The sequence below is a fragment of the Muscardinus avellanarius genome (assembly GCF_963383645.1).
Source record: "Muscardinus avellanarius genome assembly, chromosome: 8".
Lineage (NCBI taxonomy): Eukaryota > Metazoa > Chordata > Mammalia > Rodentia > Gliridae > Muscardinus > Muscardinus avellanarius.
In genome coordinates this window covers 14,159,600-14,186,917 of record NC_137794.1, presented here as the reverse complement: position 1 = coordinate 14,186,917, position 27,318 = coordinate 14,159,600, and the positions used below count along the sequence as shown (strand labels likewise).

Here is a 27,318-nt window from a genome sequence, read left to right as displayed (position 1 = left end):
GAATTCTGCCTAAAGCTCTCAGGAGCTGTTTTTACCACTCAGAGAGCTATAGTTTTCTTCATGTTACAAGCTATTCAATCCACATTGCACAGGAGAAATGTTCTTGGTTTTCATAGGTAACCTCTAGGCTATTTATGCTCTCAAAGGGGTCCAGCTCTAAGACTATGTTCTCTCTCCTGATTAGTCCAGCTGCGGAGCGTTCTTATCTGCCAGTACTGCACACAGTCCAGTGTATGCACCTGTGGCCCACATGCGGAATCCAGCCATTCTCATTTCGTATGCTGAGCTGCTGGGCTCCATCACACAAAAAGATCCATAAGGTTCAGGAGCCTCCTGAGTCTATGTGGCGGGGAGCACCCATTAAAACTTTCTGTCACTAGGTTGCATCTCCTTTTGAGACTTCTGATCCCCCAAACACTGTTGACCTTCTAGTGCCTTGAATGTAGTACTGCGTAGGAACCACGAGATGGCACTGTGTTCTCCACATGGCCGCGATTTTAAGTCTTTCTGGTTCTTCGCATGCTGGCAGTAAACATCCGATAAAGTGGACAGATCAAAGCTCACTGGATCTAAATACTGTTAAAATTGTTTATGTTGCCTTAGAGTTTATGTAGCATTTGAGAGGGCCATTCCATGTGGGTTACACATTTCTTGACTGTTTTCACTGATAAAGAGAATTGAATGAACTTTGAGGAACAAATAATTATTTAGCTGATTTCACTTGTCACTTAAGGAACTATTCTTCCTGCATCAAAAGATTAGACTGTACATTGAATAATTTTTAAATATTGAGCCAAAATTGGAAGTAATAATCATTGATTACCAATTATTCCTTTAAATCACCTCCTTTTGTGGCTTAAAATCTGGTATGATTTTTGTCAACTAGAAAAGAAGCTGTAACTTCTTGTCAAGAACAGCTGGAAGCTTTCCAGGCCCTTGTAGAGTCCTTGAAGTCATGGATAAAAGAAACAACAGAGCAAATTCCCATGGTACAACCTTCTTTTGGTGCAGAGGATTTAGGAAAATCTCTGGAAGAAACTAAGGTATTTAATGCTGATTCTTCTTTGCCTGTGTCAGTAATCAAAGATGGTTTTCTTTGACATAAATCTCTGTAAGCTAAATCTTATATATGTACAGGAGATTTGAATGATTTTTGGAAAACCTTGTATGGGGCTAACTGATCTGTTTGAGGAAAGAGAAAATTCAGTTAATATTTTTAGATATATTAATGGTGACTAACTCTTTTATGCTACAGGTTATCTTCGCTACCAAATCTCTGCATAATTTCAGTTACTTTTTTTAAATAAAATTTCTCATAGTAGCGAGTAAAAGATCCCTTTCTCCACTCAGAATTTGACTCTACCTTGGATATATTACTTTAACCAGTATTTGAAGATAGATGTTATTTTAAGATTTTGCACAAATAGCTTACTTGTCTCTAGTTATCTGACTCAATGCCATAAAAAATAATAACCACTTACGGCAGTTTTTCTCCAGACTTTTTGGAGTACATGTTTTTTTTTTTTTAATTTACTGAAACTGATGATTAAAACTTACTGTGGAATTCTGAATTCCCACTTATTTATTTTTATTGTTCCTATCACATTTCATATTATAACTTGGCCATTAATACAGTCTTGCAGACTGACAGTTGACAGTTATTTTAGAATGAGGCATGGCCTGACTTCCACCATGGCTAGGGGCAGAATGCAGAACAGGCCAGACATCGCTTGTCACTGCTAACAGTGCTAACGGTCCCCTGGGCCATGGGACCAGATAGGGATGTTGTTGCCTTTTCTTCCATCCTCCCCCAAATCCGGGCCCACAGTCACTATTGCTTTAAGCGATGCTTAAGAAATTGATTCATAATGTGCAACTTTGGAGCTATTAAGAAGACTAAAAAATAATGTGTTTTTATATATCAAGAAATTGCAAGAAAAGTGGAGTTTAAAAACACCAGAGATACAGAAAGTAAATAACAGTGGGATTTCACTATGCAACCTAATAAGTGCTGTGACTACCCCTGCGAAGGCAATAGCAGCAGTTAAATCAGGTATGTGCTGTAAGAATTGGGTCTACTCATGTTAATTTTATGTGTGTACGGTTTTTTAAATTAGGGCACAAATCAATCATTAATTAATTTTTAGTTCTTTGGTAGTTTATTGACTATCTGTCCAAAGAACAAAGACATTTCTTAATTCAATTACATGAAAACAAGTCTAAACACACAGAAACACATATAAACTTATGAATCTTAAGTTTTGTTTTTCAAAATATACACACATGGCAGAAATATAAAGTGAAAGTAGCAATAAAGATGGTATCTAAAATACAATGAAATCCCCAATGGAAAAATGTACTAACCTAATTTCAGATTTTTCTCATTTCATTTTATTAAATACTTCAGAGTGAAATGTATTCAAAATTAATATGTCAGAATAAGCATTATATTTGGGGAAGGAACAGATTCGATTCCAGTTTTTCTTGGTTTTTACCTTAATTAAGTGGGGATATTGAAATTCTATTAGAAGTATTTCTGTTCTCATTATAATATTTGCTAAAGAAATGAATCTGGTCCCCTAGGAAGAAGCGAGGAGAGGAAGCAGGCGCTTCTCTGTGGAACTGCCCTCGCTGATTTTAGCCCCAGCTCCTTTATTCTGTACACTATCACCAGAGAAAACATTTCTGTAGTGTGTTAGCCTACATATCCAAATCATGATCTGTGTCATGGCTGAGCCCCTCTTCTCAACAAAGGGCAGAGCCATGTCTAAATATTGATTGTGAAATTCAGTAAGTTGGGGGTATAATAGTTTTTAGCTTAAAGTACACCATATCAAGATTTACAAGTCCAACAATAGACAGAAGGCAAATCTCCACCCTTATCCTGAGAGTTTCTGAGTCTCCTCTGTGGTTTATCTAGTCTGCCCAGGCCTCCAGCTGTCCCTTTTGTGATACTGGTGTTCCAGCTGGGCCTTTCTCAAACAGCCATTTATTCCACTCTATTAATCCCATTTCAAGAAAGACCCATATTATATATGGTGTGATAACCCCCCCTTGCTCTCCTAATCAGATTTCCTGAAATGTCAAGTTGTTGTTTTTCCTTTAAGAAAAGGAATTCTGTTGCATTTTATTTATTTTAGTTCTTCGCGTCCTCTTTATGTGTATAATGTATACAAAACGGATTTTGTTTATTTGCCTGTTGGACTTTCAGTTTCCAGCAGCCATGGTAGGAATTAGTCCTGAGCATCTACAGGACGTTACGTTCACTTCTGTGTCAGCTCTGCTGTGTGTGGTTTTCTTTTTTCTTTATTTTAAGAGACAGAATTTAAGATTCAGATGTTTAAGTGTTCCTGTTTGTTTAGACTTGTTCTCATGCGGTTGATTTGGGACATGCCTTTGTGTTTTGGATAGGTAGTCAACGAGTACTAGTATGAGAAAGTCTAACTTATTTTTTAAATATTCTGATTATGGAAAAGATACCAATGCTAGATGGCTATGCAGTAAAAGAGATACTAGCTCCTGCTTACTTAGAAGTTCCTGTTTGGTCAGGCAGTGGGTTAGCCATCTCTAGTTCCTATAATGTTCTTACAAGTTAGGTAATATTATTCTGATTAGTTTGATTGATTAGTTTGTCCAGACACAGCTAGTGGTGATTAGTGGGACTGGGCTTTAAATTCCGGTGAGTTACACACCAAGACCCAGGCTTTTCAACCATGGTGCTCACTCCACATCGCCATAATGTGGAGCCTGTTGTGGTAATAGGGCTCAGATTCATTTTGATTTTACTTTTAACTTTTTTTCTCATGTCTCTTTAAGTCATTCTGCCTCCATTAAGATCATGATTACACTGTGTAACTAGACCAGACAGTTTCTTTTATTAAGACAGATGCCCTATTGTTAGTGGGTCATTTATACTTCAAAACATTTTTGTGTATTCTTTATTTTGAAACAGCGTCTCACTAAGTTGTGGATGGCCTCACTAAGTAGTTGAGGCTGGCCACGAGCTCTGATCCTCCTGTCCCAGCTTCCCAAATACTGGGATTACAAGCGTGCAACACCACACCCGGCCACTCAACACATTTGTATGCTGAGCACGTTCTGAACTTGAGAACTTTATGATCAAGATGACTGTAGCCGTGGAGCAATTTTGTCATACATTTTTATAAATTAATATTCAATGATTAATTTGTATAGTATAAGTGAATAGGAACTCCAGTGCCTAAGGTGTTATTGTTTCTACTTCCAAAATAAGTATTTCAGAGCTGAGGATGTGGCTCAGGGATGGAGTGTTTGCTTAGCACACGCAGAGCCATTGTTTGCATTTTCAGCCCGGACAAATAATAATACTACTAATAAAATTAATTTTATAGAGAAAGGAGGCTATAGTTTGATATTTAATTTAAAAATTATGTCTTTTGGGTTTTGAATTTTACATCTGCTAGAATAATCACATTTTTAATAGATCATCGCTTATGGGGTTTGATTTAATGCCATCTACTATTAGTGTGAAGAAATACTAAGGAAATCTATGATTACTTCAGTGTTCATATTTTTGCAGGTGGAGTAATATTAAATGGTGAAGGAACAGACACAAATACTCAGGAATTTTTGGCAAATAAAGGTGAATAATAATTTTAAGTGGTTATTGGTTTATTTAACTTGGTACTTCATTTTTTTAAAGAAAATCATAGACAGTAGTTATATTGAATTTTCAAACTTGAATTAAGATGGTATTTTAACAGTCACAGTTTCTATAAGGATTGTATTTATGTAATTTTCATGAACATTGTTTATCTGAAATTAGTAATATATGGTATTTAAATTTGATTTTGTTTCATTCTTTTTGATTAATTTGAGATATCTTATTAATTGGGATAGCATTATTTGAGCTAATTTATTGAGTTTGTACCTAAGGAATACATTTTATGGCTCAGATCTTTTATTCCATTTTATGTAACTTTTGTTATTTTATTTCACTTGTACTCTTGACCTTTTTTATTTCACTTGTATTATTCAGTTTTCTTGAATTATTCGTCAGCATTATATGATGAAATAATCTTTTGGGTCTACAAAGTCGCTTGTCATAGTGGGCCTTAGAGTATCAGAATGGAAAGGGACTATCATGTAAAACAAACTTTCATTTCGACACCTCCACTCCAGTACCCTGAACATGTATCAGTATAACCGTTTTCTTACTCCTAGGTTTAACATCCATTAAAAAGGACATGACTGACATAAGCCTTGGCTATGAAGATCTTGGCCTCTTACTCAAGGACAAAATAGCTGAACTGAATACTAAACTCTCCAGATTGCAAAAGGCCCAGGAAGAATCAAGTGCAATGATGCAGTGGTTACAGAAAATGAACAAAACTGCGAGACAGTGGAACCAGACACCGACCCCGGCAGACACTGAGGCTGTGAAGACACAAGTTGAACAGAACAAGGTACCTCCGGGGGGCGTGCTGACTGAAGACTCAGGGGACTGAGCCTGGCCATCAGCTGCTCTGTTTGGTTTTCTAGATCTGTAACTCTCAACAAATAATTTGACAGTTTTGTATAATGTGCCTTTCTGCTAGAGGTTGATAGTAGTTACTTTCCTGCCCTCTGACATTATAAAGATGAGTAAACTTGGGCACAAGTAACTTTATCACCTTTAAGTCTGAGTTATTAACCATCAACTGTTAGAAAAATTTATTTACAGGCTAAGTAGACAAGGGATCTGTTTTATCCGATATAAAATTGGGAAGCTAATGTCTTCCTGTCTTTAATGGCTGGCATTTCTTTTTTATAGCTGTCAAGATGGAGAAAATGGTGTTTTCCGTGGTGATAGTGACGACAAAAATTTCTACAAATTATGGATCTATATTGTGTTGTTCAAAAAGTGCTTATTCTCCAGTAGACCCTGAAGTTCTGGCAGCCTTTATGAAGGCCGATCTTCTTATTAATTATGATCCTAATGATGTCATCTTGCTGTTTTCCATAGTGGTTTGTTTGAGAATCTGAACTCCTTCCCCGGTAATGGGGACGAGAGTCATTATCTCCACAGTTCTAGCGTGCCTCTGTGGGATTCCTTTATCCCAGAGTCGAAGGCTAGCTGAGAGAAGGAAAAGAAAATAATTAACTGTGTTGAATCCAGGCCCTCACCCACTTCAGCATTTAACAGTGGATTTTTTCCTCTTTTGGTCATGCTAGAGGAAGAAAAAAAGTTCTATCATAATTGTGTTTTTGTCTCTCAGTGTTGACATACTTTAATGCAGTTACTTTTTTTTCCCCCTTGTTAGTCATTTGAGGCAGAACTGAAGCAAAATGTAAACAAAGTACAGGAGTTGAAAGACAAATTGACAGAGCTGCTGGAGGAGAACCCAGATACTCCAGAGGCCCCCAAATGGAAGCAGATGTTGACAGAAATAGGTACGTTGTTATTTCCACCAAAGTCCATGAATAGAGGACTAGTCATTTCTCATTTTTTATTAGAATCTGCATCAGAAAACATCCAGTAGCCTTGCTTATTTTTGGATTTTCTGTAATGTCTTACAGTCTATATTTTACACATCTAAAAGTGTCACTTTGCCAGGCACGGTGGCTCACACCTATGATCTCAGTAGTTGGGAGGCTGAGACAGGAGGATCACGGCTTCAAAGCCAGCCTCAGGAACGTACTGAGACTCTCAGAAACTTAGTAAGACCTTGTTTCCAAATAAAAATAAAAAAGCATAGGGCTATAGCCTGGAGATAGAATGCCCATTGGCTCAATCCTTAGCAACACAAAATAATAACAACAACAATAATTATAATAATAATGTCACTTCAGTTTTTTTCTGAGAATTGTCACACAACCCAGTTTACTTTTGTTTTCATTAAGGAAAAACTATGTATTTAGTAGTGTGTGTGTTTGTGTGTGTGCGTGCCTCTGTGTGTGTGTGTAAGAGAGAGAGAGAGAGGGAGAGAGAGAGAGAGAGAGAGAGAGAGAGAGAGAGAGAGAGAGAGAGAGATAGAGATATACATACCCAGGGCCATTCTACCATGTAGCTATACTCACAGCTATATTTTATTTTTATTTTGAAACAGGGTCTCCCTATATTGATGAGAGTCTTATTCTTACTTCACAGTATTGTTGAAGAATTCAATAAGTTAATGTGTATATAGCTATGAGGAAGAATATCTGGCATATAGGGAGTGCTATATAACTGTATACTATCAATCATTATAACTTTTACTTTCAGATGTTCCATTAAATTTTCTTCATATTGTCCTTTCTTTAAGGTCAGGTGTACGGAGTTAAGTTTAGAAATCCATATATATTTTTGTTTGAAAAAAGTTTCCCTAAGGGATCTTTTTTTTTTTTTTATGAGGAGGGTACTGGGAATTGAACCCCAGGACATTCTACCTCCCAGCTGCACACCCAGTTTTTAAACACTTTTTTTTGTTTCATTTTGAAATAGGGTCTTGCTTAATTGCTGAGTCTATCCTCCAACCTGCAATCCTCCTGTCTCAGCCCCCAAGTTCTGGGATTTCGGGCATGCACCTGCACAGCCCGACTTCCATAAGGACTTTTACTGTTCAAAGATACATTTATTCCTGGCGTAGAGACTCCTATTTTGTTGTAATCAGTTCATTTCTACTTCAGGGACTCTCCCTGGCATATCAGAATTACTTGTGCAGAGTATTATCAAGACATTTTCGAATAGGAGTAGGAGTGAAGAATATATATACTTTAAAAAGTTCCTAGTGATTTGGGTATTTGTCTGCCCTGACTGCTTTAATTGCACTTTTTTTTTTTTTTTTTTTTGCCAGACTGTGTCTGACTAGAACGTGCCATATCAGTGTCACTGGATAAGGATAGAGATTGTGTTCTATTAAAATCAGCCTTTTCACTTATCATACTGAGTGGGAAGAGAAATCTCCCCTGCCAACTGATCTCACATCAATACATGTTTATGGTGCGCTCGGGTGCTGGGCTCAGTGCGCTCGGGTGCTGGGCTCAGTGCTCTGACGTGCGGCCCTTGGCACAGGGGCATGCCCGCGTGCTCGGGCGAGCAGGAGAGGCTGCCCGGCAGAGGCCAGGTCCAGTACCTGGGAAGGCTGGGAGACGCGGAGGGGAGGAGGAGCATATCAGGCCCCGACCTGTATCGATGAGGATAGTAAAATTAGCAGAAAGCTGTTTCAATGTGAATAAGCACATTCAGACAGACAGGAGGATAAGCAGGGCTGGACTAGAGGTTTCGCCTTGTTTGAGGTCCTGAAGGGGAGGCAGGAATCTGCACATTTTGTCATATAGGATGCTGGAGAGTTAGGTATTGTAGGCTCTGAGCAAGGGTGTGTGTGTGTGTGTGTGCACGCATGTGTGCATGTGCACACTTTATACTGGGAAGTTGTACCCCCAGCTCGTTTTATTTTTTGTTTTGAAACAGGGTCTCTCTCTAGATGCTGCAAGCCTCACTAAATTGCTGAGGCTGTCCTCGAACCTGCAATCTTCCTGTCTTAGCCTCCCAAGTAGTAGGATTTTAGACGTGCACCACTAAGTGTGTCATATTTAAAATTTATTTATATAGGCCCTTAGCAACCTACGAAGACCCTATTTCAGAATAAAAAATATAAAGGTCTGGGAGTACACCTTGGAGGTAGAATACCCCTGCATTCAATCCCTAGTACCAAAATGAAAAAGAAAACAAAAATTCTAAAAGGTGAACATAGCCTGGTGTGGTGGCACATGCTTGTAATCTCCATATTTGTGATGCTGAGGCAGGAGAATAGCCTCAGCAACTTTGTGAGACCCTGTTTCAAAATAAAAGAATAAAATAGGGCTGGAGGTATTGGGTGTGGTGGCGCTTGCTTGGAATCCCAGCATTCCGGAGGCTGAGACCAAAGGATTACAGTTTGCAGCCAGCCTCAGCTACTTAGTGAGGCCCTCTGCAACTTAGTGAGAACCTGTTTCAAAATAAAGATTAAAAAAGGGCAGCGGGTGTAGCTCAGAAGTAGAGTGCCCCTGGTTACATCCCCAGACCCGCAAAAGAAAAAAAAAAAATAGAGCTGGGAATATAGCTCAGAGGTAGAATGCCCTTTGGTTCCATCCCGAGAACCACAAAAATAAATACCAGTTAAGACAAACACTCTTCCAGTTTCTAGAGGAATACAGTGAATTTTATTTAATTAATTAATTTATTTATTTTGGTGGTACTGGGGTTCCTGGAAACCTTTCTACCTTCGGGCTACACTCCCAGACCTATTTTTATATTTTTATTTGGAAACAGGGTCTCTTAAGGCAGCGCAGCTGGCTTCGAACCTGCGCGATCCTCCTGTCTCCGCCTCCCAAGCACTGGAATTACAAGCGTGCGCCACCATGCCTGGCGTTACAGTGAATTTTATTTTTTCATGTTGGGCTTAAAGTACTGGTGAAATCCTCCATATCTACCCAGCGGCTGGTGGTTAATACAATTTGAATACAAAAGAATGACTGGGGATAGATACACAAATTTGGGAGCTATTGCCTAGAAAGGATATGTTAATATTTGATTCTAAAAAGAGAAATTAATGTTTATTATTCTAGTCATTGAGAAAACAGAGTTTATGGGGCTTTTAGAAGGAATGAGGGCTCTCAGGATCCTCTTTGCTTTAAGGATTATTCCACATTCTATAATATCTTCTAAAGGCAGATTAGGTTTTTCTTATTTTATTTGTCACACAAGTACAAGGTCGAGAAAAATTTGTATTGCTAAGTGCAATTGTTCTCTTAGGTCAGACCTTTAATTAAGGTTGTAAAAAAAGTGTAAGAATGGAATGGTGCCCATCCTACTTTGAAAAGTATACAGGCTTACTGTAGTTATTAAATGTATAAAAGCCAAATACCATTTTCATTCTTTTTTTTTTTTTTTTTTAGATTCCAAGTGGCAAGAACTCAATCAATTAACAGTTGATAGACAACAAAAACTGGAAGAATCCTCCAATAATCTAATCCAATTCCAGACTGTAGAGGCTCAGTTGAAACAGTGGCTTGTGGAGAAAGAACTCATGGTCAGTGTTCTTGGGCCCTTGTCAACCGACCCAAATATGCTGAACACACAGAGGCAGCAGGTGCAGGTGAGTAGTACCCGGCATCTGATCTCAAGCACAGCATCTCGACTTAATAAGACAAATGCTTTCATTATAAGCACATTGGCTTTGGGCAGTGTGTGCATTAAATGTGTTGATGTGTATTTGTAATGTTTCAGGTGTTCTAAGGATGCCCTTGTGAGATTAGTGAGAACCCCCATAGAGATATGAGTTTTAGAGAACTGTAGCTGTGAGACATCCCACAATATTCTCTGTGAGCCCATGACTGGACAGTGTCCCCTGATTATCTCAGTCACAATGTGGCTGGTGTAGACCCTGTTGATTGAGGCCTTCTTTGAAGTTGTAATGTGACTATTTAAGTACTATGATTATGAGAAGCTAGCTGTAATTTTATTGTTTAGAAACTACTCCTTTGAGGTTTTATTTATTTTGATTTTGGTAGCAGATAATGAAACTCATAAAACGCATGTAGTATGGTCTTGAGGGCCAGAGGGACGGACTAGGAAGGGAACAAAGAGTAAGGGAAGCGGAGAGGAGCCCTCAAAACCCAGTGTACTGACCAGTCTAATTACAAAGCAGATAAACCCTCAGGGTGAAGAAACTCCATGAAATCAACCTCACACGTAATACCAGAAGCTGCATTGTGGTTTTAGATTTCTTTAGGTAAAACGAGAGTCTGGAGGGCAGGGAGGAGATTCCGTACGCTGAAATGCAAGTAAGTCTTGGTAGCTTAAAGCCGCACATTCTAGTTTATACCTGTTCATAATCTGAGCAGATTGAGAACAAAAGATGAAAATAAATATCTGGGGAGAAATATTTGCCTCTGGTCTTAGTAGTCTCTCAGAGATGGATATGTAAATCGAAGATAGATAAAAGTGTACTCAGAGGTAGATAAATAAAATTTAAAAAATTTTGTACTAAAAAATTTTTGGGGGGGGTCATTCACTTTTTATGGGAAATTAAGTTGAGCCTGATTATATGGGAAATTATTAGCATGATTTCCAGGCCAAAGCTCATAGCAGTAAAGACTATGAGTGTCAGAAAATCTGTGAATATTTAAAAAACTTGGTACATCATGAGCATAATATATTCTAACACTGCTATCATTGCACATTTTCTTTAATATAGAATAAATACTATGGGTATTTCATAGATTCTGCAGAGGCAGACATGTACACGGATGACAGATGTCGTGGTAGCATGACGTGAACTTGTCCATAGCAGCGTTGCCCTTCACACAGGAAAATTTGCACTTGAACTTTAGTTCACTTTGTCCAGACTACCAAAAATATTTATTCTGTTCTTCTTCCGCTTTGAGAGAAGTGATTCCTTTAGACAAGATATTATCTCTCTAAAGCACCATGGCTCTTTGAATTGGTTTAAGATAATTTTGCTGCCCTCGAAATAAAAAGGAGGAAAGCAGCCATTGAAAAATAAACAGTAGGCAAATTAGTCATGTTTTGGCCTCTTTTCTTAAATCATTTATGCACTTATCTGTTTGTGTGCTTATTTACCCTCATTACCTTAGATTCTGCTGCAAGAATTCGATACCCGGAAACCCCAGTATGAACAGTTAACAGCCTCTGGCCAGGGCATTCTGAGCAGACCTGGAGAAGAGCCTTCCTTACATGAGCTTGTAAAAGAGCAGCTGGAAGCTGTCACCCAAAAGTGGGAAGGCCTCACAGGACAACTGAGCGCCAGATGTGACTGGATTGACCAAGCCATTGTCAAAAGCACCCAGTATCAGAGCCTGCTGAGAAGCCTTTCCGATAAACTGAGCGAGCTGGACCATAAACTCAGCAGCAGCCTGGCAGCCGATGCGCTCCCTGATGCTGTGAACCAGCAGCTGGAAACTGCTCAAAAACTGAAGCAGGAAATAGAGCAGGAAATGAAGCAGATAAAAGTGGCCCAGGCTCTCTGCGAGGACCTGTCAGCACTGGTTAAAGAAGAGTACTTGAAAGCAGAACTTAGTAGGCAACTGGAAGGTGTCGTAAAATCATTTAAGGATATTGAACAGAAAGCAGGTTTGTCTGTCTGCTCTTATTACATGTGCCTCCTGCCCCAGTATCAACATAGTGCTATTTCTAAGCTGTTGACAATGATTCAGGGCCCTCAGGAGCCCCTGCCCCATTGAGAGCTTAAGTGAAGAGGAGACTGAACATTGAATCATGGAAAACAGTCCTGTGTTCTTATGCACACATGGGTCAGACCATAGAGTCATGTTCTGTGGCAAAATCCACTTGAAGAAGGCCCATTAAGATGGGCTGGGGATGTAGTTCAGTGGTAGAGCACTTGTTTAGCCTACACAGAGAGTTCTGGCACCATACACTCATGGCACCATAAAAAATTTCAGGTATTCCAAATTGGTTTTTAAAAGATGTGAATGTTTTTACTGGGTAGCACTGACTTATTTCACCAGAAAATTAAATAAATAGAGATGAATAGGTTTTTGTGTGTGTGTGGTACTGGGGGTGGAACCCAGGGGCTTTCTACCTTCGGGCTATACTCCCAGACACATTTTTAAAATATTTTATTTGGAAGCAGGGTCTCACTAAGTTGCTGAGAGCCTCACTAATTAGCTGAGGCTGGCTTCGAACCCGTGTGATCCTCCTGTCTCAGCCTCCCAAGTGTGGAGATTACAAGCGCGCGCCACTGCACCCGGCCAGATGAATAGTTTTTCAAGAGGGTTTTGTATCTTTTTCTCATCTTCTGTTAACTTTTTCTGATTCTATCAAAAAATGCTTTTCTTGAGAAATGTGTGACTTTCCCGATTTTCCCCGCTTACCTGCTATAGCACTAATTCTGTGGCAAATGTGTCAGGATTTGTTAGAGGCAGCGGGATGCATTGTTGGAACTCAGGAGGGTCTTGCCAAAGAAGGCCACCTTTTGCCATTATGTTCACTCTGTTGGGAAAGTAGCACTAGTTCCTAGGCCTTGCACCTAGTGAACACTAAATTTATGTTTTGTAATTATTGGTTGTGTTTGTTGATGATAGCAGCCGTTTTAGACTACGTCTGTATCTGACACTGAGGCAATATAAAGTAGCACATAGAAACTGCATGAGTTAATATGCTGACTTCACCTTTCAGAGCTGGGAGACTCTAGACAAATAATTAAACATCTGTGTTCCCTGCAAGTCACAGAAGCGAAAAAGTCCTGTTTGATAAGAGATAGTGTATTTGTTAATAGAACCTAGACTGTTTCAGTTCTCTCTTCCCCATACTGAAACAGGGAAGACACTAATCACTTAACCAAACAAGTGATGGGCCCAGTGAACACATCTGCCCCTGCATGCTGTTTTAATTATTTCCATAACCTTTGGTTTTGTTTTTTCATTATTCTCCTACTTACCTCTTGCTTCCTGTGTGTGTGTGTGTGTGTGTGTGTGTGTGTGTGTGTGTGTGTGTGTGTGAGAGAGAGAGAGAGAGAGAGAGAAAGAGAGAGAGAGAGAGTGTGTGTGTGTGTGTGTGTGTGTGTGTGTGGTGTACTGGGGTTTGAGCTTAGGGGAATTCCACCTCTGATCAACACCCCCAGCCCTTCATTTTGAAACAGGGTCTCCTGTTACAGATGGCCTAGGTTTCTGAGGCTAGCCAAAAACCTGCACTCCATCTGTCTCAGCCTCCCAAGTGCTGGGATTACAAGCGTGCGCCACCACGCCTGGCCGCCTCTTGCTTCTTTTTTACTTAAGTTCACTTATGTTTTTTGTAGTCAGTGCTAAAAGTCTTCCCTTTCAGACAATTCTGTATATTCATGTGCAGATTTTGTTATTTTTCTTTTTAGATTTTTTCTTATTTTTCATGCAAAATAATCATGTCCGTAATTTCGCTTTTAGAGAACCACGTCCAGCACCTTCAGTCAGCCTGTGCAAGCTCTCATCAATTTCAGCAAATGTCCAGAGACTTTCAGGTTTGGCTGGATAAGAAGAAAGAAGAGCAAAACAAGTTGCATCCAATATCAGCCAAACTCGATGTCTTGGAGTCATTAGTTAAAGATCAGAAAGACTTTAGTAAAACTTTGGCAGCCCAGTCTAATATTTATGAAAGAACGATTGCAGAAGGTGAAAATCTGTTACTAAAAACACAAGGATCGGAGAAGGCAGCTGTACAGTTACGGCTTAACACAATCAAAACCAATTGGGATGGATTTCACAAGCAGGTGAAAGAAAGAGAAGAAAAGTTGAAAGATTCGTTGGGAAAAGCTCTCAAGTATAAAGAGCAGGTAGACACTCTCCGGCCATGGATAGACAAATGTCAGAACAACCTGGATGAAGTAAAGTTTTGCTTGGATCCCGCTGACGCGGAGAATTCGGTCACCAAGTTAAAGTCTCTGCAGAAGGAGATGGACCAACACTTTGGTATGGTAGAGCTACTGAACAACACGGCCAATAGCTTTCTCTCTGCATGTGAGGTCGATAAAGAGGTTGTTACCGCCGAGAATAAAGCCCTGATCCAGAAAGTAGACACGGTCACTGAACAACTTCACAGCAAGAAACTGTCCCTGGAGAACATGGCCCAGAAGTTTAAAGAATTTCAGGAGGTTTCCAAAGAGGCCAAAAGGCAGCTTCAGTGTGCACAGGAACAGCTGGACGCCCACGATTCCCTGGGACCCCAGGCTCACAGTAACAAGCACCTGAGCATGTTGCAGACTCAGCAGAAGTCACTGCAGACCTTGAAGCCGCAGGTAGACATGGCCCGAAGGCTTGCCCAGGACCTGGTGGTAGAAGCCTCAGACTCGAAGGGAATCTCTGATGTTTTATTGCAAGCAGAATCCTTAGCACAAGAGCACAGTACACTGAGTCAGCAGGTTGATGAGAAGTGTTCATTCTTAGAAACCAAGCTTCAGGGCATCGGGCATTTCCAGAACACCATCCGAGAGATGTTCTCTCAGTTTGCAGAGTTTGATGATGAACTGGATAGCATGGCTCCGGTAGGGAGAGACGTAGAGACACTGCAAAAGCAACAGGAGGCCATCAAAAGCTTTCTGAAGAAACTAGAAGCCCTCATAGCAAGCAACGACAACGCCAATAAAACCTGCAAGATGATGCTGGCCACCGAAGAAACCTCTCCTGACCTTGTTGGAATCAAAAGGGACTTGGAGGCCTTAAGCAAACAGTGCAACAAGTTGCTGGACCGAGCACAAGCCCGAGAGGAGCAGGTGGGAGCGACGATGGAGCGTCTTGAAGAATTCTACAGCAAACTGAAAGAATTTTCCACTCTGCTTCAGAAGGCCGAAGAACATGAAGAGTCACAGGGTCCTGTTGGCATGGAAACGGAGGCAATTAATCAGCAGCTTAATGTATTCAAGGTAGGGAACTCTTCGCTTTTACTATTGAAAATGTCTCTAATTGGTATAGAAAGGTGATTGCCTACCCTTTTAGAACCTTTAGGAACAACTGTCATATGATGTATGAGGGCATTTGGGATCAATGCTCAGGCACACGGGGCAGTTCCAAGCTCCCTAAGGATCTGGATCCTCATAGGACGAGGCTTGAGTACCATCAAGAGGCCAGGAGGGCGCTCGAGAAAGTTCCAAGCAAGCCTGCAGCTGACATTCTGATGTCATCCGCAGTTCACATCTGTAATGACCAGAAATGTGTTCTGAACTTTTCTGGGATGTTTGCCTCAGCAGTCTCTTTAGTGGTGAAATACAGACTTTTCCTCCTCTTTTTATAGTCTTGTCATCCTTCTTAATTTCTTCTGCAAACTTTTCTAAAAGCTTATATTGCCAGGGGTGGTGGCGCACACTTGTAATCCCCGCACTTGGGAGGCGGAGACAGGAGAATCACGCAGGTTTGAAGCCAGCCGTGCTGGCTTAAGAGACCCTGTTTCCAAATAAAAAAGTATAAAATAGGTGTCTGGGAGTGCAGCCCGGAGATAGAAAGGCTTCCAGGAATCCCAGTACCACCAAAAAATAAGTAAATAATAAATAAATAAATAATTAATTAATTAATAAATAAAAGCTTATATTTTTATAGGCAGTGTGGCATTCCATATTGTAATTCTGGCTTTGTAAAACAAAGATCCTAGGCTCATACCTCAGAGGATCAGGAGTAAATTATTTTTAAGTGGGGATTATCAGCTCCTCAGTGCCAAGAAATGTCTGCCACTTGGAAGCCCCAATGATACTCAATGAATGGAACATAAACTGGTGGCCTGCTTTTAGTGTCACTGGAATGGCCTCATGGAATGTGCCTCAGCAAGGCACAGGCCGTACACACAGAGAGCCCTAAACATCAAGCAAGCCCTGCCCTGCGTGGGTCACCACGGTCCTGTTCTCTTCATGACATGTGTTCTACTTTATGGTAAAACTGATAAAGTTGCACTACACCAGAGAGAATAAACTGAGACCAAACAAAAACAGGACTGGGAGAACTACAGAATGGGCTGGGACGTAGCTCAGCATGCTGGAAGTCCCGAGTTCAGTCCATAGCACCATAAAACCCCAAAACAAGAATAAACAAACAAAAAAGTACAAATCGTTTCCCATGGGAAATGAGAATAAATAAAATGACTTCCAAATTCTGTGCTGTCATAGCTGGCTCACGGTTAACTCTGCTTCCCTTTAATAATGTGATTTAGGTGACTGAATTTTTGTTTATTAAATGCCTTTGGAGTCCAGTTTTTTTCAAGGCTTAAAAATATTCTGAGCTCAGTGTGGTGGCTCATGCTTGTAATCTCAATACTTTGAGCTAGGGATGGAGCTCAGAGGTTGAATACCTCTGGATTCATTTCACTAAATAAATAAATAAATAAATAAATAAATAAATAAAAAATAAAGTACCACCAGAAATGGAAGGGAGGAAGAAAGAGAGGGAGATTCTACATTTAGATCTTGAGTATTGTTGACTTTGCTTACTTCATTATGCTGTGAATTTCTGATTTGCAAAATTAAGATTCTATATGAGAGAATTCTGTATTTAAAAAGCATAATTCTGTGGCAATGGCTGCTTTAAAGTCAGGGAGTCCTTAGGAATAACTGACTTGGACAGAAAACTATGGAATTTTCTGTAGAATTCTGACAAAACCTTGAAGCTTAAATTACAGGGATCAAGCAGTTCTTTTTACTCTTAAAATGTGGCCATGCATAATGCCTTCATGAGATGCTGTGAGTGGTCTATATTTTCTGTGAATTTGTGTGAAGAGTAGGTCTTCATTTCTACTCCCTGCTTCAATGAACCATAAGAAAATGGGTCAAAGTACCGATACTCGTGGCTGCCTCTGCCCTTGTGTCTCCAAGCACAAGTACGGTGGAACGTGTGGTCCTCTGCTTGGAGACTTGAAAATAAAGCAAAGGAGGAGATAGGAGAATTTCATTGCAGTGAAAGTGTTTTGCAAACTAAAAAGCACCCCAAAAGCATCATCACCATTAATAGCTACAGAAATTGTCTTATTTGTTTGTGAAGAAAAACAGAGTGACCATGTCTCCTAAAATAAATCATTTAGCATGCTGGGTTGCTTGCTTTCTGATTGTTTTGGAAGGAGCTAATTGATACGTATTGAAGTTCAGTAATAAAGAATATCATGCCATGCTTTTAGTGTCTTGAAATCCAGTCGCTTAAAAACAAAAGTTTTCAAGTGGACAGATCATGTGCAGATGGTATATTAATGTGCCATACCTAAAACAAAGAACACAGATATGATTATGGTAAAGAAATATAGTAGTTCATACAATCAATCATTCCATTTGTGTGTATCCTAAAAATCTCATCATTATAACAAAGTTCATTATGGACTATGTGTTGAGCACCATCCTAAACTCTACATCTTTAACCCTCTTGACAGTCATGAGAGAAAGTTGCTGTTATTAGCCTACCTCCCCTTTCTCTTTTTGGTACTAGGGACTGAATCCAAAGACATTTTTTAAGCCCTATTTTTGTTATTTTAAAACATAATCTTGATAAGTTGCTAAGGCGGGCCTCAAACCTGCCATCCTCCAGTCTCAGCCTCTTGAGCACTGGGGTTATAGGCACCTACCACCATTCCTGGCTTATTATTATACAGAAGCCAATGCTCAGGGAGGTGAGATGACTTTCCCAAGGTCCCAGGGGTTCTAAGTGTCAGAGCCTGGATGTTTTGGTGGAAAGAATACAGTGCTTTATGTCAACTTTTCACACTTTCACACTTTCCTTTTTCCCCCCTAAAATTTAACCTAAGAAATAGCACTTAACAGTGACCTCCCTATAAGGACAAAAGTCATTTATGTCTAAGGTGCCAACTCAATCATAATGATTAAAAACAAATACTAAAAGCCAGACATTGTGGTGCATGTCTGTAATCCCAGTACTTGAGAGGCAGAAACAGGAAGATCACAGGTTCAAGGCCAGCCTCAGCAAATTAGCAAGCAAGACCTTTTCCAAATAAAATAGAAAGGTCCAATGGTGCACCTTGGGGGTAGAATGCCCCCGGTTTCAGTCCCCCAGTACCAAACAAAGCAAAAACAACAAAACAAATAGTATTCTAAGCCAAATGTCTCGATTTACTCTCAGTAAAAACTAGTCTGAGATTTTGAAAATAGGTTGATGCTACCTTTAGTTAGCTTGAAGTTCTTAAACTGTTTTTTTTTGATTGTATAAATATTCTTTTTTTTTTAAATTTTATTTTATTGGTGCACTGTATTCATACATCATAGTGGGATACAAACTTTTGTAGATATACATGCACACATCGCCCAGTCAGCCCCCACCCGATCCCCACCCCATTCTCTCCCCATCCCTCCTTCCCATGCTTGGCTTAGTGGTTGACATCTAGCATTATAGCAATTTATCCAAAATTAAAAATGATAATCTCACATAACAGTTTCATTTGTCTGATACCAAGCGTTTGATGATTTAAAGATAGCATTTCAATATTTCTTTTTGCTTTCTTTCTTACTAGAGCATATTTTTTTCTGTTTTTTTAGGTGAAACTGTCATATATTTATATATTTATTTTTCAGAAAAAAATCTATCCTAATATGGAATATGAATTCTAGATACCCAAAATGATCTTGAAAAAGAACAAAGCTAGCAGATATATATTTTCTGATTTCAAACCATATAAAGCTACAATAATTGAAACAGTGTAGTACTGTTCTAAAGGCAGATATATAGACCATTGGAGTTAAATACAAGCCTAGAGCTAAATTCTTCCCTATATTGTCAAGTTATTTTTGACAAGGTTTCCACGAACATTTGGTGGTGGAAATAATAATCTTTTAACTAAATATTGGTGAAAAATAATAATTACATGGAAAAGAATAAAATTGGACCTTTACCTAATCCCATATACAAGTATTAACTCAAAATAGATAAAAGACCTAAATATAAATCTTAAGACTATAAACTTTTAGGAGAAAATCTGGGTCATAAAACCTCACAACATTGAAATTGGCAGTGATTTCTTGGATATGATTTCAATGGCACAGGCAACAGAAGAATATACAAACTCCCTAAAAAATAAAAGAAAATATTGTATATCCAAAGACAATGTAAACAGAGTTAAAAGTTACTAATAGAATTGGATAAAATATTTCCAAATGCTATATCTGAAGGTATATTAATATTCCAACTAGAAATCCTAAAAATTAACAACAATAAAGGCAAACAATACAACTTAGAGATAGGTAAAAGACTAACATAAATAATGAATCTCCACAGATAACCAATCTTAGTTGTCTGTTGGATGGAAAATCTTGTTTCTCTGGTTCTGGTGAGTGTTACCTATTTCTTCTTTGTAGTCAATCTCTTTGAGTATTTTCTCTAGCGCTGGTTTTGAAGACATAAATTCCTTCAGTTTCTGTTTGTTTGTCATGGAAGCTTCTTATTTCTCCATCTAATTTGATAGAAAGTTTTGCTGGATAGGAAATTTTTGGCTGGAAGTTGTTTTCTTTCAGAGTTTGGAATATGTTACTCCAAGCCCTTCTGGCTCTCATGACTTGGTTTGGGAAGTCTGGAGTGATTCTAATTGGTTTGCCTCTGAATGTCACTTGGCCCTTTGTTTTTGTTGCCTTTAAGATTCTCTGCTTGGCTTCCACATTGGTCATTTTGACAATTATGTGGCGTGGGGATCCTCTTCTCCGATCCTGTCTAAAGGGAGTTCTATAAGTTTCCTGGATCTGTGTATCAACCTCTTGCTCTATATTTGGAAAATTTTCTGCTATTACTTCCTTGAAGAGATTGTTGATCCCTTTGGTATCACTTTCTTTTCCCTCCTCTATTCCAATTATTCTTAGGTTAGCTCTCTTAAGATGGGCCCATATTTCTTCAATGTCAGATTCCTGCTGTCGGATATTTTTTTCTAGATTAGAAACTATGCATTCATTTTTGGATTGCTCATCTTCTAAGAGCGAGATTCTGTTCTCCATGTGGTCTAATCGGTTGTTTGTGCTTTGAATTGAGGCCTTTACTTCATTAATTGCATCCTTTATCTCTTTTTGGCTCTCTCTGAGTTCTTTTCGAAGCACCTCTATTATTTCTACAGTTATTTTCCTGATTTGATCTTCTAGAAATCTCTGATTTTCTGTTTTATCAGGTTCAGATGTTGTGGGGTTGTGCACATTCATTACTCCAGTGTTATTCCTCTTTCCCATGATTTCGGAGGTTTGTGCCTTCTCTGGGTTCTTCCCTTGGGTCACTATGGCTTCACTTAAGGTGCTCTGGATCTCGAGTCTGTATTATCTCAGACCCCACTACTCCTTTACTGGGTTGTATCACAGAGTCTTCGACCCAGGGAGTCGATAGAGGCTGCTTTAAACTATGGGGGGTGCCAGGTTGCACGTTCTCCTATGGTGTGATATCTCTGCCACCACCACTCCCTCACTGGGTCAAGTCCCAGGAGGCCCAATACTGCGATTTCTCCTCTGTGGCCCGCAATTTGACTCACTGTTCTTGAGTACGCAGATGTAGCTGTACTGGACTCGGTGAATTCACTGCTGCTGCCACCGCCGGTGACAATATGGCGCCTCTGCCACGCCCTCGGCCATGAGGCTGGCGTATTTTTTCTTCTCTGGTTTTGATTTCCACTCTGAATCCCTGCAGCGTGTGCTGAGCTCAGCCACTGGGAGCTTTAAATGCTGTCTGCGCCGAAAGATCCCGCCTGGCTGTTCCGCAGCGGCTCACCTGGCTTGCTTTAGCCGTCTGTTGAGTTCGCCGCTGCCGCCGGCAGTATGGCGCTGCTGCCGCGTCCTCGGGCGCGTGTGTCTCCTCTGTGGCCCTGATCTCTGTTCTCAGTCCGCTTTCTCTCTGGAGCCTGGTGGTTTTTTTTGTTTTTCTGGTGATGGTGTTTTCTGGCTATGAAAGGCGCTCTTTTTGTGGTAATGGAGATTGGTTGTTAGCGGGACTCTTAAGCCCTGCTTTTCTCGGTCGCCATCTTCCCGGAAGTCTTGATTGTATAAATATTCTGTGGTCACATGTTTTCCTAGTTCTGAATCCTGGTGATTGGTCTAACATTTCTAAAGACTGAGGTGTTTTCTACACTTTGGTAACTCAAAGTACCATTTTGATACTTATATCTTCCTACTATTACAATTAAGTTCTGTGCACATTTTTGTCAATTGGTGAATTGAGCAGCAGAGTAGATTCTTATATCTCTTGGCAGGAAGAAAGCCCCTCTGTTGTTCTCTCTGCCCCCAATGCCTGTTTGAAACCCCCCTCCAATTCAATATTACCTCCCATTTGAAGATAAATTATTGGGATATTGACATTCCCACATTTTTATTTATCAAAGACATATGTAACTGACTATAGTATATTTAAGGAATATGTCTTAGTAATTCCTATGATGTCACTAATGGCCTATCAGATCTTCTGATCATCATGAAGTAATCATTATCACCAGATTGAGTTGATTCAATTTCCATGAAGATCAAAGAAACTAGATATTTAAATGAATGTACGTAGTTGTATATATTCTGTACTCTGCCGTACCTCTATCTAGGCCAGGGTTAAAAAAAAAAAAAAAAAAAAAAAGGTTGCCTCAGACCCTGCTTTCTGTTTACTGCTGGCCTGATTATAATTCATTTTTTCCCTCAAAATGAAAACATCTCTGGGCCATGTCTCTCTGAACTGAAGATAAAATTTTTATTTTCAAAATGGAAATGGCATTATATAGAACAGAGGATTTTTAAGCCAAGTTGAAACCAAGTTGAAACACGGGGCGGAACACATGCCTAATTGTCCTGTGGTAACTTTTCTCTGGTCCAGGTAAAGGCATCATTGAGCTCCAGGCATCAATGTTTGAATACTGAGTAACTAAAATGCAAAGTATCACGGGGCTAGGCAAAATATCACCGAAGTCAGGCAGTTTGGGTACACATTTTTTAATTCAGGTATTTTTAAATGATCTGAAAACATTTTCAATGACGTCAGCATGTTTTTAAAGATATGATTAAACTGTTTCCAAGGAGCGCTTCAATAGCAGTGTTTATTATATTCATATTATTGAATTGAGGTTAATAAAGAATTTTCTCCATTTTGTTGAGAACAGGGGGAAATTAGATGAAGCTGTTTAAAGAAGAGGTTTTTGGTAGGGAAAATTTCTTAATCAACTGGAGTTTCGTTAATGAGATTCTATTAGCTAGGTGGTTATCTGCTACTTTCTTCTGGTGATTTTAAAGGGGAAAATATTTGCACTATAGAAACTGACTTTTATAGGAGAGTCACATTAATGAACAAACCACATCAAAGTAGCATTTAAGATTTTAGGATAAAAGAATACCACATCTGCTTGGCAAGACACCCTCCCTCAAACCCATGCGGAGACCACACCTAGCTTTTAAGGGTTGGAGCTAATCTATTGTGGTATTAGTAATACTATTCTTACCCACCTGTACTGGGCATGACAGATGGCTGCCTGTATCACACAAAGAATATACAGTAGTAATCTGGAAGGGCTATGGAAGGGAGCTTGGAAATGTGGCTCCTCTTTCTGGTTTTGCCTCCAATGCCCTTATGTCTCATAGTCTTGTTTTGCTGCTTCAGGTAAGATTGGGGAATTATAGCAGGTGTTCTGCGGGTAGTTCCAACTCGAGATTTTGTAAAATTGATTTTCTTTTGTTTTTGTTGCTGCTGTTGCTTTTGGTGCCATTTTGTTTTAATTGAATAAACTTATATCAGTATTTTAAGGTGACCAAAAAAAAAAAAAAAAAAAACAACCCCAAACCAGGCAAACTTAGTATTTACTGGTATTATTACAAGCCTCTTAGTTAAAAGGAGACCTCCGTAATTTATTTATTTTATTAATGTGGAAAGTTGTGTGTGTGTGTGTGTGTGTGTGTGTGTGTGTGTGTGTGTGTTTATGTATATGAGAGGAGAAAAGAATTGCTTTGTTGGTATGAAATGATACATTGGGGGTTTTATGGGAAGACTGTTACTGATAAATGTTTTTAAATGTTTACCTAGATCTCTGATCTTATTAAATAGTAGCGCAGAGCAGGTGAATGTGAACGCTTGGTTGTGAATTCAGTGAAAAGCTTTTGGAGCCACTCAAAGAGCGGGACACCTGAAAGTATTTCTGTGCTCAGGGCCCTCTTTCCACGAATCTCTAACTGTTGTACTTTCAAGATCCTTTTCTTTCTTTTGTCTGTATTTTAATATGAAAAGTATTTTTTTTTTCAGATTTTGACTGTGTTTTGTCTCTCTAAAGGAAATTGAATGGGATCATTAATGTATGCATTGATTTTCCTTGCTGGATTTTTAAAATTAAAAACCTAAACTTTTTGTGTGTGTGTGCGGTACTGGGGTACCTGGAAGCCCTTCTACCTCCGGGCTACACTCCCAGACCTATTTTATATTTTTTTTATTTGGAAACAGGATCTCTTAAGCCAGAGAGGCTGGCTTCGAACCACCGCGATCCTCCTGTCTCCGCCTCCAAAGCGCGGAGATAACAAGCGTGTGCCACCACGCCCGGCCTAAAAACCTAAACTTTTAGATACTTGATGTGAATATATTTCAGTCAATAAGCTCTTTCTATAGTATCACCTTCTGTTATTGTCACTTGTATGAAAGAGGGAAAAAAGCATGCTCATAGTATTGTGGTAATTCAGAGGAAGTGTTCATTGAAATATTCATCAGGTTCACATCAAGATAAACTCCCAAGATCAGACAGTACATGTTTTCAGGTTTCTAAACGTGTTTCTTTTGTGGTAGTGTCTGAATTTTCTGCTTTCTTTTAAATATAAACTACTCTCTAATGAAATAAATAGCTATCTGATGAACAGCCTTAAAAACCCCTTAGCCATTTATGTAGAGAAGTCTCTTAGTTTGAAAACTGTAGGATGCTTTCAGTCTTCATTAGCCAATGGCTTCGCTGTTCTAAAAAGAACAACAGAAAGCGTCAGTCTTAATGCCATCTTTGCACTCGCAGCACAAAACACAAATCTTGTGTTAGTTTCTAAGCTGGATTTCCAGAGCAGTTGGGGCAAAAGGGACTTTACTCAGTTTTCATGGATAATAAATGCGTTTATTTACACAGACCTTTTCCACTCACTCTGCATCTAACTCATTATCTTCAGTTATTCACTTCTAAGGATCCACATGTAAGTTGATAAAATTAGTCTTTAGCTTTTTCATTATTGTTGTACTTGGTGGTAACATTTTTTTGGAAACTTGCCCTTTTAAAGATGTTTTAAAAATGTATTAGAACACCGTAATCATCCATCTTCATGAGGTACAGGATGGTAGGGGCATACATGAACACATCACTCATTTAGCCCTTCCCCAATTCCCACTCCATTCCCTCCCCCTCCCGCCTCCTCCTGTTTGGCTTAGTGATTGACTTTCACACATTTATGAATGTACATCAAATGTATAGGGTGTTTCTCTCTTTCCCCTCTCCACACCCTTCTTAAGTCCCCTTCTTCACTGATCTAAAGTTTCTTTTCCTCGTCTGGAATCCCTCCTATCTTGTTTTCTCCCTAGTTTCCACATATTGGGGAGAACATCGACTTTTCACTTTTAGCGATGACTGATCTCACTTAGCATAATGTGCTCCAGTTTCGTTCATTTCCCTGAAGATGACATAATTTTGTTCTTTATGGCTGAGAAAAATTCCATTGTGTACCTAGCCCATAGCTTTGTAATCCTTTCATCTGTAAATGGACATCTTGGCTGGTTTCATAGTTTGGCAATTGTGAATTGTGGGATTATAAACATAGATATGCATGCATTATTCTGGTATTTTGGTTTCTCTTCCTTTGGGTAAATATCCAGAAGTGGAATTGCTGAGTACTATGGTTGGTTCATTCCCATTTTTCTGAGGATCCTTCAGACAGTTTTCCAAAGTGGTTGCACTAATTTGCAGTCCCACCAACAATATACAAGAGTTCCCACATCTCTACATCCTCACCAGCATTTGTTGTTGTTTGTGTTTTTAATGATTGCCTTCCTAATTAGGGTTAGGTGAAATCTCAGGGTAGTTTTGATTTCCATTTTTCTGATTTAATTTAACTTTAGAAATATAAAAATGTCAGATTGGTACTCTTTTGCTTATTATTAATACAGTTAGTGCACTTTCCCAAAATCATCTGTTTTAGGAGGTGGTTTAGTTGGATCACATTTGGATGTAAAGTAAGGGAAATTACACTTTTGAAAACAGAATTATGATTCTTTTCTCTGTTTATGGAATAATATTGTTTATAATTTTTCAGGAAAGCTTCACTCGTCTGTTTCATTATGTATTTCATGAAAACATAAACACCCTGAATATTGTGATTAATATTTAACACAGTTTAATATATCTTGACTTTATTAACATTAGCAACTCTAAGATTTAGAGTACCCATATAGAACAAATTTGAGAGGAAAAAATAAACTAGTTCATTTCTGTTCTGTGATTTCTTTAGTTATCAAGATAGGTCTGTGGAATGTGATTTTCAATAACAGATATATGCGACTATCCCAATCCCAATTTAGCATTAATAGTATCAATTTTAGCTTGAGGTGGAATATAATAAATTGAAATCAATTTTATTTTTATTTATTTATTTATTTATTTATTTTTTGTGGTACTGGGATTCCTGGAAGCCCTTCTACTTCTGGGCTACACTCCCAGACCTATTTTTACATTTTTTTAATTTGGAAACAGGGTCTCCTAAGCCAGCGCGTGCGGCTGGCTTCGAACCTGCGCGATCCTCCTGTCTCTGCCTCCCAAGCGCGGGGATTACAAGCGTGCGCCACCATGCCCGGCTTAATAAATTGAAATCAATTTTAAAAGAATTCAGCTGAGCTGGGTGTGGTGGTGCATGCCGGTAATCCCAGCTTTCGGGAGACTGAGACAGGAGGATCGCAGGTTCGCAGCCAGCTTCAACTACTTTGTGAAGTTCTCTGCAACTTAGTGAGACTCTGTTTCAAACTAAAGAATAAAAAGTTGGGCTGGGAGTATAACTTGGAGGTAGAATGCCCCTGGATCCCATCCCCAGTACCACAATTTAAAAGAAAAAAAAAAAAAGAATTCAGTTAAGTAAATGGTATATGATGAACCAGAGCATATTTTCAGATAGCACTCCCTGCTTCCAAGCCGTGGCGCCCCTTTTCCTGCCTGTGCTCCCCACTCTGCTGTCTTTCCTTCGTGCTCACTGTCACTCAGCAGAGTGAGCGCACTATTTATTGAATGGTTGACTTTATTTATGAATGAGTTTCATGGAAACTATATTAGTATTGCCGTAATAGGTTGCTTTCCAGGCTTGTATACGAGGACTGTGGCAGTTCAGACTAAAACCTGTGGACCTTACTTGTTCCTACCCACTTCAGACATGGTAGCTGTGTGTACATCTTTCTTTCTCCATCAGTACCTCATAATAGCCTATGTGCTTGAATAATGCAGGATCAGGTCCTTGTTGGAATATTTCACTGTGTGTGGGGGGAGATACTGAACCCAGGGGCATTCTACCTCTGAGGTACACACCTAGCCCTGTCTTATTTTTTATTTTGAAACCGAGTCTTGTTACTATCTGCTGGTCTTGAACCTTCAGTCCTCCTTTCTCAGCCTCCTAAGCACCACTACACCCACCACTGTTCCACTTCTTTTTATTTTATTATTTTTTATTTTTATGTGGATCATTTTTAAAATGGCATACATTCAGACTGTGCGTGGTCAACAGTGAGTGTCCAGTTTGACCATGCTGCATTCATACTTTTACACATATTCGAATGTAGCTCCTCCATTAATCAACCTCAGCCTTCTTCGTCTCCTACCCTTCCATTTCAGCTTTGCTGAGGTTTCCCCTCCATTATCTGCAGTCCCTCTGGTATTCCTAATAGTCCCTAGTTTGGGCATATTAGAGAAAACATATGTCG

The 27,318-nt window shown here is 39.3% G+C and overlaps 1 protein-coding gene across 10 annotated transcripts in view; it reads left to right on the top strand.

Annotated features, from left to right (window-relative positions):
• DST (dystonin) overlaps nt 1-27,318 on the top strand; it is a gene marked incomplete at both ends in the record, with an annotated part of 523,923 nt that overhangs the window by 404,617 nt on the left and 91,988 nt on the right. For all 10 annotated transcript variants that reach the window (XM_080699914.1, XM_080699912.1, XM_080699907.1 and 7 more), the window contains 8 exons: nt 887-1,043; nt 1,927-2,053; nt 4,559-4,621; nt 5,203-5,444; nt 6,282-6,411; nt 9,877-10,076; nt 11,578-12,073; nt 13,882-15,353. In XM_080699914.1, the coding sequence (XP_080556040.1) occupies nt 887-1,043; nt 1,927-2,053; nt 4,559-4,621; nt 5,203-5,444; nt 6,282-6,411; nt 9,877-10,076; nt 11,578-12,073; nt 13,882-15,353 (2,887 nt within the window). The remainder of the gene's footprint in view (nt 1-886; nt 1,044-1,926; nt 2,054-4,558; nt 4,622-5,202; nt 5,445-6,281; nt 6,412-9,876; nt 10,077-11,577; nt 12,074-13,881; nt 15,354-27,318) is intronic.